The sequence below is a fragment of the Arachis hypogaea genome, chromosome 11 (assembly GCF_003086295.3).
Source record: "Arachis hypogaea cultivar Tifrunner chromosome 11, arahy.Tifrunner.gnm2.J5K5, whole genome shotgun sequence".
Taxonomy (NCBI): Eukaryota; Viridiplantae; Streptophyta; class Magnoliopsida; order Fabales; family Fabaceae; genus Arachis; species Arachis hypogaea.
The window spans coordinates 5,670,912-5,690,649 of NC_092046.1; the positions used below are offsets into that span (position 1 = coordinate 5,670,912).

General features: G+C 32.8%; 1 protein-coding gene across 2 annotated transcripts; it reads right to left on the bottom strand.

The window, feature by feature from the left end:
- Nucleotides 1-1,013: 1,013 nt before the first annotated feature.
- On the bottom strand, nt 1,014-14,853 carry LOC112720022 (uncharacterized). Of its 2 annotated transcripts, XM_025770815.3 has the most exons (8): nt 14,638-14,853; nt 14,414-14,560; nt 14,093-14,159; nt 13,879-13,952; nt 1,954-3,816; nt 1,646-1,850; nt 1,404-1,543; nt 1,014-1,320 (listed from the first exon to the last, which is right to left on the bottom strand). In XM_025770815.3, the coding sequence occupies exons 4-8, from the start codon at nt 13,940-13,942 to the stop codon at nt 1,172-1,174; spliced, it is 2,421 nt and encodes an 806-aa protein (XP_025626600.1). In that variant the 5' UTR covers nt 13,943-13,952; nt 14,093-14,159; nt 14,414-14,560; nt 14,638-14,853; the 3' UTR covers nt 1,014-1,171. The 2 variants fall into 2 exon arrangements, with proteins under 2 accessions (XP_025626600.1, XP_072062466.1); XM_072206365.1 differs by lacking the exons at nt 13,879-13,952; nt 14,093-14,159; nt 14,414-14,560; nt 14,638-14,853 and adding an exon at nt 4,331-6,124.
- Nucleotides 14,854-19,738: the final 4,885 nt, after the last annotated feature.

Sequence of the window (19,738 nt, forward strand, 5' to 3'; positions counted from 1 at the left end):
TTATGCTTCATAAATTAGGTAATCTTATTATAATTCCTAAAAATAGTTTTGTTTAACATTATTTATTTTAGAATTTCTGCAAACTCTATCATCGATTTATTACTATTTTCTAGAGGTTCTATTAATTTTTCTAGCTCTTCAACTTCTTTTTTCAGCTTGTTATAGATTATTTTTAGAGCTTCAAATGCCCTTTGATTTATTTCAGAAAACTACAAATAATTCAAACGATTCTCTCTTTCAAAGAGCTCTTGTTTCTTATCTTGATAAGTTACATATATTTCTTCCTTATCTATTGTCATAATTTAATATTTAGGGTTTCATTTAATTTTTCGATATTTTTTATTAATTCTTTTATTTCAGAATTTTTTTTTAATTTTTAATTTAGATAAACTTAAAAGACAATTAATTTTAGATTCTCTTATTTGAAAATTTGATGAAAACGATCTTCTTGATGGTTCTTTTAATAATAGAGCTGGGTTTTCAATAGCTTTATATTTTGATATTTCTGTTTTTACAATTTTCTGAAATAATTCATTGACATAAATTCTTTCTCTATTTTTAAATATTATACTATGATGGCTATTTGTTAAAGCATAATTTATTGCATATGTAATTGAAAATGGTCCATCATCTTATTCCATTAAACTTTTTCTATGAAATTTATAAGCTAAACTTATAGATCTTCCAAGATTTTCAGTTGATAAAGGTATAGCATATCTAAGATGGGCATTAAATTTAATATTTACATTTGCCAAATTTCCATGAACAATTCCAATTATTTAATCTATTGGGTCATCAGTAATTCTTTTGTCACAGATTGCTAAACTTATTGGTGAATTAATTCCTTTCATATATGTATATGGTACTCAAGGTTCAGAAAACCGGACCGGTCATCAAACCGCTCTAGTCACTGGTTCACTGGTTCACTGGTCTAACCGGTTCAACCGATGGTTCAACCGGAAAAACCGTTTAGAGTAGAATAATAAATAAATTATAAATACACATCCTAAATATAATTATAGTCTGATATAAATCTTAAAATATCTTCGAAATTTAAAACACTACATAAAATATCATCAACCAAATACATATGATCTTATCAAAATCCAAACTCAAAAGTTAAATAGTAATAAAAGCATATCTAAATATTAAATCCCAACATCATGGTTTATCAATCAAAATCCGCAAGAACTTGTTGCAAATCTGCTTCGGTGGGATGATCTTCACCTTCATTCCCACCCTGATCAGCAGAAGAAAGAGATGCAGCATAAAGACCACTACTACCACCGCCACTTTGATATAAATCAACATCAATTTCACCTAATAAAATAGAAATGTTATTATTATATGATAAACTAACAACATTCTAATAAATCATTAGAAACTAAATATACTATACTCACGCAATAAGTCATCCACATTACTAGGAAGATCAGGCTCTTTCTCTACAACCTCTTCAGTCACCCAGAAGTCAACTTGACTGATACTTTCATAATCAATTGGATCATGCTGTGTCTTTTGCTTTCTTTTTTCTTTTTCCTTCCTAAAAAGTTAAATACAATATATGGAGATTTAATAATTTACAAATTTATTATGATAAAGATTACAAATGAAACAATATAGTATTTCATGAAACATATATTACCTGGATTTAAGACGCAAATTATAGGTAACATAAACAATGTCATTCAGTCTATCATGCTCCAATCTATTTCTTCTTTTTGTATGAATCTGGTCAAAAAGGCTCCAATTTCTCTCACACCCAGAAGAAGCAGATGCTTGGCTAAGAATGCGAACAGCTATCTTTTGTAGACATGGAGCAGAGCCTCCGAATAACCTCCACCATTCATCTACCAATTATAAAACCATAACATATTATAAGATATTAATTAAGAACATAGGAGCTCAAAACAAGTTACTATTGATTAAACAAATATCCAACCATATTCTTACCAGGCTTAAGTTCAGATGCAGCTGGAATAACTTCTTGTCTATCAAAACTTTCCTTCCGATCTCTATATAAATGTATTTCTTTCATTGCCTGAACTGAATCCAAATTGTTACACTTGCAATACAAGGTAACAAGATCAAGCAAACCTCGCATAACATCAGGTGCTTCTTTATAATTTTCATTAAAAAAGAATTTAGGATTCAGGAAGTAAGCTGCCGCATGAAGATCTTTCTTCAAATGCTTGTCCCATCTTGAGTTGATAATATCTGTGTACGGCTGATATGCAGTCTTGGATTGCCTAAACATCTCCTTAATTGCATCTTCTGCCCTTAGCATTCCTTCATAAACATATCCCAAAGATGGGGGGTCATCAGCATCAACAACCCTCAGCAAGTAAATCAGAGGGCCCACAAGTTTACATACAGTAAAGCAATCGTCCCAAAATTTGGCGTCCAGAATGATAGCACTCACAGCTCTACCAGTAGCACTCCTTCCTAATTTGTGATCAGTGAAAATTGAATCTACAACCAATTGTTGCAACTCCTTTTTACGGTCAAAGATGCTCTTCAATGTAATAAACACAGTTGCAAACCGGGTTGCACCAGGACGTACAATTTCTCTCCAACGAGGTCTTTGTCTTAGCCAAGATAAGAAAACCGTATGATTGTACACAAATACTGTGATCTTTGAAGCACGAGTTGCAAGGTTAGAAATATGCGCCATGCTGCTTATATCTTTTAAAATAAGATTAAGGCAACGAGCAGCACATGGTGACCAATAGATATTATCATATTTTCTATTGATAAGCCTACCAGCAGCAACATAATTGGCCGCATTGTCAGTCACAACATGCACAATATTATTTGGGCCAATCCATTCAATCACCTCAGAAAACAAAGTACACAAGTGTGAAGCATTTTTTACCATACTGGAAGCATCTACTGATTTCACAAAGCACAAACCTTTAGAACAATACACCAAGAAATTGATTAACGTCCTTTGTCTTTGATCTGTCCAACCATCAGCCATGAGGGTACATCCAGTTTCCTTCCATGCACTCCTATAACTATCAACTAGCATTTGACTTTCTCTTTTAAGATCAGCCAACAAATGAACCCTTAACTTATCATAAGAAGGCCCCTTGTAACCAGGTCCAATACCAGCAACACCATCCAACATATCTTGGAAATATGGCGACATCACAGCATTAAATGGAATTTTACAATCCAAAAGCCACCGAGCAAATCGTTTATCAACCTCGTGTATCGCCTCTTTGTTTTGCAAAACACTCTTAATACTTGGTTGAGCTCCTGGAGTTGTTCTTGGTGCAAACATAGGAGGAATGACTTTGGCTTTTTTCTTTGGATCGCCTCCAACTCCTTGCTGATTCGAGGTACGCTGCTGTTCCTGTTCTTCTTGGATTGCCTCATCAATTGCATCCTCTACCTCATCACCACCCTCTTCACCAAAACTTACTTTTCTTTTCTTTTTGCTGGCCTGAATATCTTTCAACAAACTTTCCATCTGTTTTTCCACATCATATGGAACTTTAGGACATTTTTTCACGTCTCCGGTAATCTTTGCTAGATGTTTCTTCATCCTGTGAATTCCACCTCCATTGAAAACTTGTAGACAAAATAAACATTGATACTGTGGTTTTCCATTCACTGTTTGTAGAGCAACATATTTCCAAGCTAAATCTGTTTTTCCCCTAAGGTTCGAAGAACCTTGTGACTGACTATCGTTAGCACTACGGGAATTAGGATTAGCAGCATCATTCGAAATAGGAGTATCGGCAGGCATGTTATTATTCACAGAATCATTGTTATCAGCAGTTGCTTCTTGATTAATACTATCTTCCATAACTAAAATTAATAAAACATATATGAAATTAAAAACAGCCACAGCAATAAACATTAACAATTCTAACAATTCTAACAATTCTAAACAGCCACAGCAGAACAAATTTGAGAAATTCAGCCAGTTAACAAATATGCAAAACCGAGTCCGTTTCCAGCATTAACAAAGTACAAAACAGTAACAAATTTGAGCTACAAAACAGAAATTTGAGCAACACACAGAAATTGAACTACAAACACAAATTGAACTACAAACAGAAATTGAGCAACAGTGCAACACACAGAAATTCAGCTGCAAACCAAGTTACCAAGAAACAGAATTTGAGCTGCAAACCAAGTTACTAACAAACAGAAATTGAGCTGCAAACCAAGTTACTAACAAACAGAAATTGAGCTGCAAACCAGGTTACTAACAAAGATGTTCACAGAGGCAAAGAACAAAGATGAGCAGAGGAAGAGGAAGTCAGTTCACAGAGGCAAAGAAGTGAAGAACAAAGATGAGCAGAGACGAGTTACTCACCGCGCGACGATGAAGACGATGGGACGGGGCAGATGAAGACGAGGCAGACGGCTGGCTACTGGGCAGGGAACCAGGCGAAGAAGGAGGGTTACTTGGGCTGACGACCAGGCGACGGCGATTGGGCTGTTGACCGGTGACCGCGGCGACGAAGGAGGGGGCGGTGGCAGGCTGGGGTTCGGGCGTGGAGGGTTCAGCTTCAGTCTTCTCTCATTCTCTGTTCTCTTCTCTCACGAAGATGAACAACACACAGAATTAGGGATTCGGGGGGTGGTTGGGGTCACCGGGTCAGGGTGCTCTTCGGGTCGGGTCGGGTTAAGGGTTTCTTTTTTTTTTTTTTTTTAAATAACGAAACGACGTCGTTTATTCAGAACCGGCCGGTTACCGGTTCGGCCCAACCGGCCGGTTTTTGGCCGGTTCGCCGGTTCGTCGCCGGTTCTTTCCAGGACGGTTTCTGCAGGAGGACCGGACCGTCTGCATCGCCGGTTCGCGGTTAAACCGGTCGAACCGGCCGGTCCGGTCCGGTTTTCAGAACATTGATGGTACTAATATGAATCCATCCAATTTTCGATCTTTTTTGTTGATCCTTAATTTTCTCAATCTGTTTACTCAATTATTCATCATTTATCAAAGCTATTTCAAGTTCTCCATTAGCAGATTTTATTTTTACAGGGGCTTCAAGTTGAATTTTTTCATAGTATATTATATTTTTTCTATTAAAAACTTCTTTTAAAATACTTTGTTTATTAAAATTTTCATTTGATTTGAGATTTAGTTATGTTTTTCGAACAGCCTGTTTTTTATTATCTAATAAAGCAGTTAATCTATAATAATCAGATTCTTCCGTTAATTCTAAATTTTCTAAATAATTCATAACCAAGAGACTAGGATAAAGATGTACCTTTCTCGAGAAAAACTTCCTTTATTTAGTATATTTTACATAAGGTTTTTATCTCCAGAGGGGAGATTGTAGATATTAACTCCAGAGGGGAGTTTAAAACTATTTTTCTCTAAGAAATTTCTTTGTCAGACTACAGAATCGCCTCGGTAGCTTCCTCCTTGCTTTCCTAGCAAATGAGTACTCTTAGCCTTCTGCTTTCTTTTTTCTGATGCTTTCTACAATTGCCTAAGCAATCTATTTATAATGGTTGGGTCTGATGGTCAATTCCTATCCTTACCCTTCTTATGACGTCATTGCTTACGTCATTGTTTACTATCTTGTACCAGCTACATTATTGGTGCTTTATGACCTAAGCGCTTACGTCATTATGCAATAATGTTGAGGGATGCTTCAGATGCACTATCCTCCTCTTTTATCATGTGGGTGGATCCCATTTCATTATTACTTTCTTAAGATATTTTCGAGGCGCATAGCTGGTACCTGTGGTCTTCTTTGTCTTTTATCAAATAGCAGAGATTCCTTCTTATCCCTTCAGGAAATTTTTCTAAAAGTCCAGATAAATTGTAGAATGCTGATTCAAATTCCACCAAGAGTCTCATTTCTCTTTCTTCAATTTCATTTCTTTTACCGGACACAAGCAGAGTATTTCTACTTTTATAATTAATTCTTGTGTGAGATTCCTTCGTTATTTTTTGAGTTCTTTCAAAGACCCTTGCTAATGTGCTGGCTAGTCTTCCTTCATGACTGCAAATTGTTAAATCTTGAATTTGATCAATTGGTTAAAAATTTTCTGAAAAAACGGACATGAATATTACTTGGTATGCTGGAACCAAGCATTCTTCTTCTTCATTAAAAATAGGTTGACTATTTGTAAATTTTAGGGATACATCCCTTGGATTTACATTGTCAATCATATTTTTAAATCTCTTTACTGCATCAACGAATCCTGCAGAAAACTCACTAATAATTTTTAGATCATTAAAAATTAAAATTGTATCAATTAATCCATACTGAAAAACTGATAAGTGTGAAATGGGGAAGCATTTGGAAAAATAACCAGCTTTGTTAGCTGTTCTTTGGCAATAGGATAATATCCCAAAATTGCCCTTTTTTCTTCAGTCCAATTCAGGATTATATTAAGGGTTTCTCTGAGATTTGATCTACAGACCCTTTTCTTTTTCTTGATTTCAGCCCTTGTAGGAATGTTTCTCATTATTCCTGTTCTTTGAGCTTGAATTGGAGTTTTATCTGCTCTTCTTAGGGTTTGCTCTGGTGAAGAGCTTCATATTTCCTGAAGGATTCCTTTGCCTCTTCCAGCATTGAAAATCCTCTTTTATGAATTATCTTTGATTGATGTGTGAATGGTGCTGCTTTTTCCTAGGCATCATATACTCCTTTCATGGGGCCATTATAAATTACATAATATTTTTTATCTTGGGTGGATTTTTTAATAATTTCAGCAATTGTTTTATTTTCTGAAAATTTTTCTCCTCCTAGTTTGTCCACCATGCTTAGCTGGCTGAACTCTGATGCTTTCTACAATTGCCTAAGCAATCTATTTATAACGGTTGGGTCTGGTGGACAATTCCCATCCTTACCCTTCTTATGACGTCATTGCTTACGTCATTGTTTACTATCTTGCACCAGCTACATTATTGGTGCTTTATGACCTAAGCGCTTACGTCATTATGCAATAATGTTGAAGGATGCTTCAGATGCATTGTCCTCCTCTTTTATCATGTGGGTGGATCCCATTTCATTATTGCTTTCTTCAGAAATTTTCGAGGCGCATAGCTGGCACCTCTGGTCTTCTCTGTCTTTTATCAAATAGCAGAGATTTCTTCTTATCCCTTCAGGGAATTTTTCTAAAAGTCCAAATAAATTGTAGAATGCTGATTCAAATTCCACCAAGAGACTCATTTCTCTTTCTTCAATTTTATTTCTTTTACTGGACACAAGCAGAGTATTTCTACTTTTATAATTAATTATTGTGTGAGATTCCTTCGTTATTTTTTGAGTTCTTTCAAAGACCATTGCTAATGTGCTGGCTAGTCTTCCTTCATGACTGTAAATTGTTAAATCTTGAAATTGATCAATTGGTTGAAAATTTCCTGAAAAAATGGACATGAATATTACTTGGTATGCTCGAACCAAGCATTCTTCTTCTTCATTAAAAATAGGTTGACTATTTGTAAATTTTAGAGATACATCCCTTGGATTTACATTGTCAATCATATTTTTAAATCTCTTTACTGCATCAACGAATCCTGCAGGAAACTCACTAATAATTTTTAGATCATTAAAAATTAAAATTGTATCAATTAATCCATACTGAAAAAACTGATAAGTATGAGATGGGGAAGCATCTGGAAAAATAACCAGCTTTGTTAGCTGTTCTTTGGCAATAGGATAATATCCCAAAAATGCCCTTTTTTCTTCAGTCCAATTCAGAATTATATTAAGGGTTTCTCAGAGATTTGATCTACAGACCCTTAATATAATCCTGAATTGGATTGAAGAAAAAAGGACAATTTTGGGATATTATTCTATTTCCAAAGAACAGCTAACAAAGCTTGTTATTTTTCCAGATTCTTTTCCATCTCACACTTATCAATTTTTTCAGTATGGATTAATTGATACAATTTTAATTTTTAATGATCTAAAAATTATTAGTGAGTTTTCTGCAGGATTCGTTGATGCAGTAAAGAGATTTAAAAATATGATTGACAATGTAAATTCAAGGGATGTATCCCTAAAATTTACAAATAGCCAACCTATTTTTAATGAAGAAGAAGAATGCTTGGTTCCAGCATACCAAGTAATATTCATGTCCATTTTTTTAGGAAATTTTCAACCAATTGATCAAATTCAAGATTTAACAATTTGCAGTCATGAAGGAAGACTAGCCAGCACATTAGCAATGGTCTTTGAAAGAACTCAAAAAATAACGAAGGAATCTCACACAATAATTAATTATAAAAGTAGAAATACTCTGCTTGTGTCCAGTAAAAGAAATGAAATTGAAGAAAGAGAAATGAGACTCTTGGTGGAATTTGAATCAGCATTCTACAATTTATCTGGACTTTTAGAAAAATTCCCGGAAGGGATAAGAAGGAATCTCTGCTATTTGATAAAAGACAGAGAAGACCACAGGTGCCAGCTATGCGCTTCGAAAATATCTGAAGAAAGCAATAATGAAATGGGATCCACCCACATGATAAAAGAGGAGGACAGTGCATCTGAAGCATCCCTCAACATTATTGCGTAATGACGTAAGCGTTTAGGTCATAAAGCACCAATAATGTAGCTGGTGCAAGATAGTAAACAATGACGTAAGCAATGACGTCATAAGAAGAGTAAGGATGGAAATTGTCCATCAGACCCAACCATTATAAATAGATTGCTTAGGCAATTGTAGAAAGCATCAGAGCTCAGCCAGCTAAGCATGGTGGACAAACTAGGAGGAGAAAAAATTTCAGAAAATAAAACAATTACTGAAATTATTAAAAAATCCACCCAAGATAAAAAATATTATGTAATTTATAATGGCCCCATGATAGGAGTATATGATGCCTGGGAAAAAGCAGCACCATTCACACATCAATCAAAGATAATTCATAAAGGAGGATTTTTAGCGCTGGAAGAGGCAAAGAAATCCTTTAGGAAATATGAAGCTCTTCACCAGAGCAAACCCTAAGAAGAGCAGATAAAGCTCCAATTCAAGCCCAGAGAACAAAAATAATGCGAAACATTCCTACAAGGGCTGAAATCAAGAAAAAAAAAAGGGTCTGTAGATCAAATCTCAGAGAAACCCTTAATATAATCCTGAATTGGACTGAAGAAAAAAGGATAATTTTGGGATATTATTCCATTGCCAAAGAACAGCTAACAAAGCTGGTTATTTTTTCAGATTCTTCCCCATCTCACACTTATCAGTTTTTTCAGTATGGATTAATTGATACAATTTTAATTTTTAATGATCTAAAAATTATTAGTGAGTTTCCTATAGGATTCGTTGATACAATAAAGAGATTTAAAAATATGATTGACAATGTAAATCCAAGGGATGTATTCCTAAAATTTACAAATAGTCAACCTATTTTTAATGAAGAAGAAGAATGCTTGGTTCCAGCATACCAAGTAATATTCATGTCCATTTTTTTAGAAAATTTTCAACCAATTGATCAAATTCAAGATTTAACAATTTACAGTCATGAAGGAAGACTATCCAGCACCTTAGCAAGGGTCTTTGAAAGAACTTAAAAAATAACGAAGGAATCTCACACAATAATTAATTATAAAAGTAGAAATACTCTGCTTGTGTCCAGTAAAAGAAATGAAATTGAAGAAAGAGAAATGAGACTCTTGGTGGAATTTGAATTAGCATTCTACAATTTATCTGGACTTTTAGAAAAACTCCCTGAAGAGATAAAAAGGAATCTCTGCTATTTGATAAAAGACAGAGAAGACCACAGGTGCCAGCTATGCGCCTCGAAAATATCTGAAGAAAGCAATAATGAAATGGGATCCACCCACATGATAAAAGAGGAGGACAGCGCATCTAAAGCATCCCTTAACATTATTGCATAATGACGTAAGCGCTTAGGTCATAAAACATCAATAATGTAGCTGGTGCAAGATAGTAAACAATGACGTAAGCAATGACGTCATAAGAAGAGTAAGGATGGGAATTGTCCATCAGACCCAACCATTATAAATAGATTGCTTAAGCAATTGTAGAAAGCATCAGAGTTCAGCCAGCTAAGCATTGTGGACAAACTAGGAGAAGAAAAAATTTCAGAAAATAAAACAATTACTGAAATTATTAAAAAATCTACCCAAGATAAAAAATATTATGTAATTTATAATGGCCCCATGAAAGGAGTATATAATGCCTGGGAAAAAGCAGCACCATTCACACATCAATCAAAGATAATTCATAAAAGAGGATTTTTAGCGCTGGAAGAGGCAAAGAAATCCTTTAGGAAATATGAAGCTCTTCACCAGAGTAAACCCTAAGAAGAGCAGATAAAGCTTCAATTCAAGCACAGAGAACAAAAATAATGCGAAACATTCCTACAAGGGCTGAAATCAATAAAAAGAAAAGGGTCTGTAGATCAAATCTCAGAGAAACCCTTAATATAATCCTGAATTGGACTGAAGAAAAAAGGATAATTTTGGGATATTATTCCATTGCCAAAGAACAGCTAACAAAGCTGGTTATTTTTTCAGATTCTTCCCCATCTCACACTTATCAGTTTTTTCAGTATGGATTAATTAATACAATTTTAATTTTTAATGATCTAAAAATTATTAGTGAGTTTCCTACAGGATTCGTTGATGCAATAAAGAGATTTAAAAATATGATTGACAATGTAAATCCAAGGGATGTATTCCTAAAATTTACAAATAGTCAACCTATTTTTAATGAAGAAGAAGAATGCTTGGTTCCAGCATACCAAGTAATATTCATGTCCATTTTTTTAGAAAATTTTCAACCAATTGATCAAATTCAAGATTTAACAATTTACAGTCATAAAGGAAGACTATCCAGCACCTTAGCAAGGGTCTTTGAAAGAACTCAAAAAATAACGAAGGAATCTCACACAATAATTAATTATAAAAGTAGAAATACTCTGCTTGTGTCCAGTAAAAGAAATGAAATTGAAGAAAGAGAAATGAGACTCTTGGTGGAATTTGAATCAGCATTCTACAATTTATCTGGACTTTTAGAAAAACTCCCTGAAGGGATAAGAAGGAATCTCTGCTATTTGATAAAAGACAGAGAAGACCACAGGTGCCAGCTATGCACCTCGAAAATATCTGAAGAAAGCAATAATGAAATGGGATCCACCCACATGATAAAAGAGGAGACAGCGCATCTAAAGCATCCCTTAACATTATTGCATAATGACGTAAGCGCTTAGGTCATAAAGCATCAATAATGTAGCTGGTGCAAGATAGTAAACAATGACGTAAGCAATGACGTCATAAGAAGAGTAAGGATGGGAATTGTCCATCAGACCCAACCATTATAAATAGATTGCTTAGGCAATTGTAGAAAGCATCAGAAAACAGAAAGCAGAAGGCTAAGAATACTCATATGCTAGGAAAGCAAGGAGGAAGCTGCCGAGGCGATTCTGTAGTCTGACGAAGAATTCCCTCAGGGAAAAATAGTTTTAAACTCCCCTCTGGAGTTAATATCTACAATCTCCCCTCTGGAGATAAAAACACCTTATTTAAAATATACTAAATAAAGGAAGTTTTTCTCGAGAAAGGTACATCTTTATCCTAGTCTCTTAGTTATGAATTATTTAGAAAGCTTAGAATTAACAGAAGAATCTGATTATTATAGATTAACTACTTTATTAGATAATGAAAAACAGGTTGTTATAAAAACAGAACTAAATCTCAAATCAAATGAAAATTTTAATAAACAAAGTCTTTTAAAAAAAGTTTTTAATAGAAAAAATATAATCTACTATGGAAAAATTCAAGTTGGAGCCCTTGTAAAAATAAAATATGCTAATGGAGAACTTGAAATAGCTTTGATAAATGATGAAGAATTGAGTAAACAGATTGAGAAAATTAAGGATCAACAAAAAAGATCTAAAATTGGATGGATTCATATTAGTACCATACAAGTCTTAATCAAATCTACATATATGAAAAGAATTAATTCACCAATAAGTTTAGCAATCTATGACAAACGAATTACTGATAATCCAATAGATCAAATAATTGGAATTGTTCATGAAAATTTGGCAAATATAAATGTTAAATTTAATGCCCATCTTGGATATGCTATACCTTTATCAACTGAAAATCTTGGAAGATCTATAAGTTTAGCTTATAAATTTCATAGAAAAAGTTTAATGGAACAAGATGATGAACCATTTTCAATTACATATGTAATAAACTATGGTTTAACAAATATTAACAAATAGCCATCATAGTATAATATTTAAAAACAGAAAAAGAATTTATGTCGATGAATTACTTCAGAAAATTGTAAAAACAGAAATACCAAAATATAAAGCTATTGAAAACCCAGTTCTATTATTAAAAGAATCATCAAGAAGATCGTTTTCATCAAATTTCCAAATAAGAGAATCTAAAATCAATAGTCCTTTAAGTTTATCTAAATTAAAAATTAAAGAAGAAAATTCTGAAATAAAAGAATTAACAAAAAGGTCGAAAAATTAAATAAAACTCTAAATATTAAATTATAACAATAGATAAGGAAGAAATATATGTAACTTATCAAGATAAGAAACAAGAGCTCTTTGAAAGAGAGAATCGTTTGAATTATTTGCAGTTTTCTGAAATAAATCAAAGGGCATTTGAAGCTCTAAAAATAATCTATAACAAGCTGAAAAAAAGAAGTTGAAGAGCTAGAAAAATTAATAGAATCTCTAGAAAATAGTTATGAATCGATGATAGAGTTTGCAAAAATTCTAAAATAAATAATGTTAAACAAAACTATTTTTAGGAATTATAATAAGATTACCTAATTTATGAAGCATATAAAGATTGAAAAACCAGAAAATAAAATAAAAAAAAAGAGCAAAAAAATTAAAAAATAAAATAGAGCAGTATAAAAAAGAATTAAATAATCTTCAGGATGAAATTGATGATCTTATAATAAAAAAGATATAAATAAGAATAATTATACACAAGTTGGAATTAAATTTAGGAAATTTATAAATGCCTGAAAAACTATATTACGATTTAAAAGAATTAAAGCTGTTGAAAGAAAAGATGGAGAATGAAATTGAAAAATTAAAAAGATATTTAGAAACAAGAGAAAGTGTAGAAATAAAAGAAGTTATTGAGGATTTAAGAAATTATATTAAAGAAAAAGACAAACAGATAAAAGATTTTATATATAATAATTCATGTAAAAAAGAATGTTATAATTATGATAGAAATTAGAACAGAATTAAAAAATTATAAATATGAAATCAGAATTATAAATATACATCAAGGACTAATAATAAATAATCATATAACAAATATAAGAGAAATTGTAGAAATGGTTAATACTTCATATTATGAAGTTGCAAATTATTTTTATCAAAATCCTTTGAATAGATCACCACCAATTGAATATACAAATTATAAACTTATTCGAAGCAAAATATGAAGAGTTAGTAGAAATTTCGAAAGAAGAATTAAAAGAAAAGTCAAAATTGAAAATTGGTATCAGAGCCAAGTTAACGATTAAGAGTAACACTTTCTCTTTATGCAACACTTTTAGTGATACATTTTTAAATCAATAACAACCACAAAATAAAAAACGTCTTTACAAAAAGATAAAAATGACTTTATCGTAATAGCCTCCTTGAAAGTGAGAACATTTTTGTTGTTTTATAATCAACAAAAGCACTCCCTATGTATTACTTCTACTTTTTTTATTTTTTACTCATTAGATAGAAGCCAAATATTGAACCTTATAACATAAATTACTTCGGAATAAGAATGACTTCTTTTCTTTTTTTTAAGGGTTAAGTACGATTTTAGTTCCTATAATTTAGACTGAAAATTTTTTTTGTCCCCAACTTTTTTCATACAAAATCGCTCTTAAAATTTAACCGTGATTTTAAAATTATCTTTTTTGATAGATTAGTTTTTTAAATGACAAAAATACCTCTCTCTTTTTTCACCACCATCATCATCGTTTCTCTATTCTCACCTACTCCATCCACTGCCATCCCATCACATCTGTTCATGAATTCAATAAAAAAATCCAACCTTCAATAATAACCTCAAATAAATCAAAATTAAAACAACAATTTATCACCACATTAACAAGAAACAAAAAAATCATCATCTAATATAGAACCGAATTTGAAGGATCAAACCTCAAACCATCTCAATATGCCGAGCAAGCTTCGGTAAACCTTTCCCAATGCCATCTCAATTTGAGCTCTGACGAAATACACATAAGCTTCAGAAAGCATTCCAAAAAAACTAGCTTGAGAAGAGGAAATAGTAAGTGGCTCCAATTTGGGTATATGTATCGAAATTGATTTTGCATCGTTAATTTGGTATAACTTCAACAGTGCTTTTGCTTTATACATAAAGAGATGTAAATTCAATTTCTAATTAGTTCAGACATTTTGAAGAAAACAGATGACATAAAAAACTAAACAAAAGAAAAGAAAATTTAAGAAAGAGTGTACCTGAGGAGAAGAATCAGCTCCAGTAGCAATAGTAGCATCAACTTTTCTAAGAACACTTTCAACTAATTGTAACTTGTGCATCTCACACGATCCAGATGCATGCAAGGGTAACGAAGGTGCTTCCTTGCATTCTCAACTTGCCCCAACCTGCTATACTATGGTTTGAGGCTTGTTCCTAGTGCGTTGGGTATCAAAATAAAATCAAAGGCTTGGAAAATCCTTACAGAGGTGGCGCCATCGGCGAGACAAGAAGCTGGGTCAGACGCGTCGCGGCGAGGTGAGGGCAAATCGCGGCGTTGCGAGGGAGAGGGAGAGACGCGGCAAGGGCGAGGCGAGCGCGACAGTGAGCTTCCTTCTTTCCTTCTTTCTCTCTGAGTTGCTACTTCTCTCTGAGTGTCTACTTCTCTCTCTTCTCAAGGTGTGATGGAGATGACGATATTGACGGTATAATTGTCCAAATAATTTTAAAATTACATTAAACTTTAGGAATAATTTTATATAAAAAAAAAGGTTGAAAATGAAAAAAATTTTGCCAGAAAACCCAACATAGATTACATCATAAAGGTATATTGGCACAAATTAATTTTATTATGGAGAGTGATTTGGAGTACGACGGCGTTATGGAGAGGATGGTAGTTTTACCTGAATATGGTATCAGCAACGTACAAATCGGACTGTGCGAGTTGGCTCTCACCAAATCGGACCATGCGAATTGTTGGAGGAACACGGACCCTCCGAGTTGTGGTAGCACAAGCCACGTGTTCGCACGCTAGTGGCTCCCCAGTGACGGTGTCTTTCAACCCCACAAATCGGATTCCTTGCATGCGTACTCTCACTTTTCCTTCCTTGCTTCCTTCCCTACTCAGCTTGAATACCTCCATCTTCTTCCTCCATGAAAGCTTGCGGTTGCTTCTTCCATTTGTTTATAATGGAAATTTGTTTTACAATGGAAATTTGGTGTTTTTTAAAATTATGGGAGGTACACAAATCGGACGGTTCGATTTGTGTTAAAAAAGTTAAAAAAATTTGGAGTACACAAATAGGACGGTCCAATTTGTACTTCGTACATTAAATCATCCCACATTTTAAAAAAATACCACAGTAGATCACAAATAAAAAAAATACCATTGTTAATCTAATATTAAAAATAAAAAAGTGGACAGAAATATGTTATTTTAAAATAAACATATAATAATGAAAACGGACCATCCGATTTCATTCTGCGAAAATTAAAAACAATTTTTTCCATGCACAACTCGGACCCAACGAGCTGTTGAACCTAATTTAAAAAACAACTAATAACCAAAACGGACCCTCCGATTTCATTTACATAAATTTAAAAAAAAATTATACATGCACAAATCGCATGGTCCGATAAATTTTATTTGAATTTCAGATATCCCTCCATACAAAACGGACCCTCCGATTTGCTAACAAAATTATAAAAACAATGAAATCGGATGGTCCGACTTCTTAGCATCATCTCTGAGAAAAAGCTGTCCCACATATCGGTATAGCACCTCTATGATCCATAATCCGGTACAATACATTTACATCTTCCATAACCAAAAAAATTAACCGTATATTGGAGAAAGTCATAGATAAAAGCCGATAAGAAAAAGAAAAAAACACTTTAATAATTAAAAGAATTGACACCAAGTGATTTCTTCTTTTCCTTTAACTTAGCGTTTTGCACCCTTCCAACGCATATTTACAATGATGATATGACTACTCATAGTTCTCTAGACTACAGGTAAAATTCAATTGCTAACTCCATCTTCTATTTTTTTTTTTTCATTCCGAAAGAATACTACCCATACCAAGGTAATATAAAAAATCTCTTTTTGAGTCATCTGTGAATACAAAAATATTATTTTGCAAATCACAAAGTATTTCAAAAAACTAATAATTTCAATTTCTAAGTTCAAACCAGAATTTAATTTTTGAACCGCTAACCTGCTATGAGCTTAGTCAATCTACTAATCATCTCAAGATTTGTTTAAAATTCTTGATTAAGACATTTTTCTCTTTATTTGTTACTAATTTTGAGGAGTTAGAGCCGATTAAAATTTAACTTGCTTAAGGTCTTTTTTATTTTTTATTTTTATGATGAACCCAATTTACTGCTCGCCCAATATCACAACATCCGGATATTTTTTTTCTTTTTTTATCGTTAATACTATTCACATAGATTTGTTAATGATTTTATGTAGCATAAAAAATCTTTCGCCCTTTTTTATATGCTTGCAAAGAAGAACATCTAGCATCATATTTCAATAATTACAAATGAAGACATTGGTACCAAATTTCTACCTTGAATCTTGTCTCTCTCGTTGAATGCTCTTTTAAATTTTTGCCTTTTAAACTTTGAGCTATTGAAATAGTATATTAGTTGATTAGAGATAAGAGGATGAGAATCTTTATAATACTGATAAATTATGTCCCTAATAAACAAAATATACATCTACTTATATTAGTCAAAATTATTAAAGTTCTTTTTACACTTTTATACTTGTTATTATGTACTCTCATAATGTATTTCTCATTACACACTCTTATATTAGCAAGAATGAACGAAAAAGTGAAACTAATAATAAATAGTCAGGTTTTTCTTATGAGTATTGACAAGTATATTGAATCTTGTTCTATGTTGTATTCTTGTTTTATTGCTTAAGCCAAATAATTAAATTCACATAAATTCATCTTTATTTATTTTTTATGCATCATCTTCTATCTTTACAACTTATTTGATCATGGTTGACAACTCGAGGGCTCAATACTAACATTTTTTTAACATGTACTGTCATAATAACCTCGATCAACAATCTCTCAAGGAGTCTTCTTTTTTTCACCCAAAGTGATTATTTGCGATAAACCTATTATTAAAAATGGCTAAGCTTTTGCTCTTGAATTGGAGGCATCAAAGTAAAAAATTTGAAAATTTCAGGTGCTACTTCCTTTTATCATTAACGGTGTAGATTCAGCTTTTATCGGTCCCATTATCTTTTCCAAGGCCACAAACAAGATAAAAAATTTCTTTCATGATCACTCTCAGAAAATTCATGACTTTTCAGGACTTTATTCCTTTTGGGTATTTAGACTCACAGGTTATCCAGAAACTCCAACTCAACAAAAACTCCTACATCATTAATCCAGGACTAATGGGAGGCGCGTTGTACTCTTGGGACAAAACTTCTTATATTTTTCACACCCAATACGGCGTGACTACTTCTACTCTTTTGAATATAGCTGCTATAATTGGCTTATCTCCTTTGGGAGAGGAAATTTTAACCACTACTAGGTCAACTATAGGAGTTGAGTATTCCATTGACCTCTCTTTCATTACCTATCAGAACTTCGTTCGCAACAACAAAGATCAACATGAAGAACCTATTTCTGATAATGAGCACATAACCTTCCTTTTTTATTGGCTGAGTGGCGTGATTTTCTGTGCCCGGAGCATTCAAGTCGAAGTCACTTATTTTTCATTGGCCACTATGTTAGCCGAAGGTAACAAGTTGTGCCTGGCCAAACTGTTTTTGACTCAACTATATCTCACTTTAGATTGGATCATGGACCTTATGAGGGAGAAGAGGAGAATCACTAATGTTGACAGTCCCGTTTAATTTTTTTAATTATGGATTTCTGATATTTTTGAGTTTGAGTTACAACCACGTCTGAACAAAAAAAATGATTCTATGGTTGCAGGGCACCGTCTGCTTAACTTAATTTTTTCGGACAAGTCAAAGGTTCTACATGAGAAGATGAAACAAGTCAAAGGTTCTACATGAGAAGATGAAACACTTCTTTCGTATTTTCTGTTACTTGTTAGAGAAAGACAACAATATCAACCTGACTTCTTTTGCCAACTGTTAAGTTAGTCCAAAATGGTTAACGCAATCTCTTACCTCAGTTAAGATTACACAGGAGAAAAGTATTACCATTTGGTCACAATTCTTAACTCTCCAACTACTTTTTGCTGGATTTTCAGGTGGAGACGACCTAAGAATAACAGTCTATATGTTAAATGCTGTATCTAGACACTTTAAACTAAATCAAGCCATTCTATCTCCTTACCATCTTCAAGAGGCTCAATTTTTACATATCAAAGTCGCTTCACTAGAAGTTTGTTGAACTTTCAGAAGGACAATACTTTCTGGAGAAGTAAATTCCACCTGGTCCTTTTTAAGACTTATCTTTTGATCACACATTTATTTTTTTCTTAGTGAAAAATCTATTACTCTTCCATTAAAGCCACTTTTAGTACTTACTGTTAAAGGATGACTAATGCTCTTGTGATGCGCAAGTGAGGAGAGTGTCAACTATTAAAAAAGGTAGTTACAATTAAATCATTCATCCATTTGAATTAAACAAATTATGTTTTTCTTTATGTTATTGTTATTATTATTATTTTTTCCTCATGTATGATGTCCTCTTTTTATAGAGAAAAACACTATATCAGTTGTCGCCAATCCTCCTCTAAGAAAGACTTTTGCTATACTTGTAGAAAAAAGGAGGCTCAATCCTAATTATCGAAGTCGTTGGGTCAAAAGAAAATTTGTATCAATTACGGTATCATCATCTTCAAATAATGATGATAATAAAGATACGTCAAGTATATTCAATGACAATAATCAAGGACTAGTAATCTCTCAAGACAATGATAAGAAAGGCGAGAGCAACTCCGTCTAGTGATAAAATAGTAAATGACTCCTCTTCTGAAGATAATAACGACAATACCTTCTGCCTTAGTGATTAATTTGTTCCTCGGGTATACTCATCTATTTTCACATCCTCCAAGTAAAAAATACCATTATCTTGAAGAATTTGACTGTTGATGATGTCTCTCATGCTAATTTTTTTACCATCATGTTTCTTTCTATGTTGATCTCATTAATTATTTTCGCCCTTATTTTACTTCTCATTTCAAATCATTGCAGCTTCTCCAATTTCACTATTTGTGCTTAACATATCAAATCAACCTTTAGGGACGGACCCAGGTAGTGAGATAGGGGGCATTTGCCCCACTCTTCTTTTTTTTTTTAAATATATACATATATAATATTGTCCCATTTTAAATTTTAAATGACCACATTATAAATAAATTTAACCTAATTATTTAAAGTCTCAAATCTATTTTATCTTTCTATCATTTTGATTATTAGTTAACCTAATTAAATTTAGTCTTCTCTCATTCTCAAATCTTAGCCCTCATCACTCTTTTATTCTCTTAAATTCTCTTCTTAGTTTTAACCTTCTTTTTCTATTCCTTTTCTAGTGGTCATCTTTTCTTCATCAAAAGGTAAATTTTAAGTTTTCTATTTT

What these genes read in the sequence shown, in the direction of transcription:
- LOC112720022 (XM_025770815.3), bottom strand. Translation starts at nt 13,942, where the DNA reads ATGGCAGTGGATGGAGTAGGTGAGAATAGAGAAACGATGATGATGGTG. An exon ending in GGTGGTGAAAAAAGAGAGAG is followed by an intron (nt 3,817 to 13,878) that starts GTATTTTTGTCA and finishes TATTAATTTTAG; the next exon opens with TTATGGAAGATAGTATTAAT. An exon ending in TAATGTGGATGACTTATTGC is followed by an intron (nt 1,321 to 1,403) that starts GTGAGTATAGTA and finishes CTATTTTATTAG; the next exon opens with GTGAAATTGATGTTGATTTA.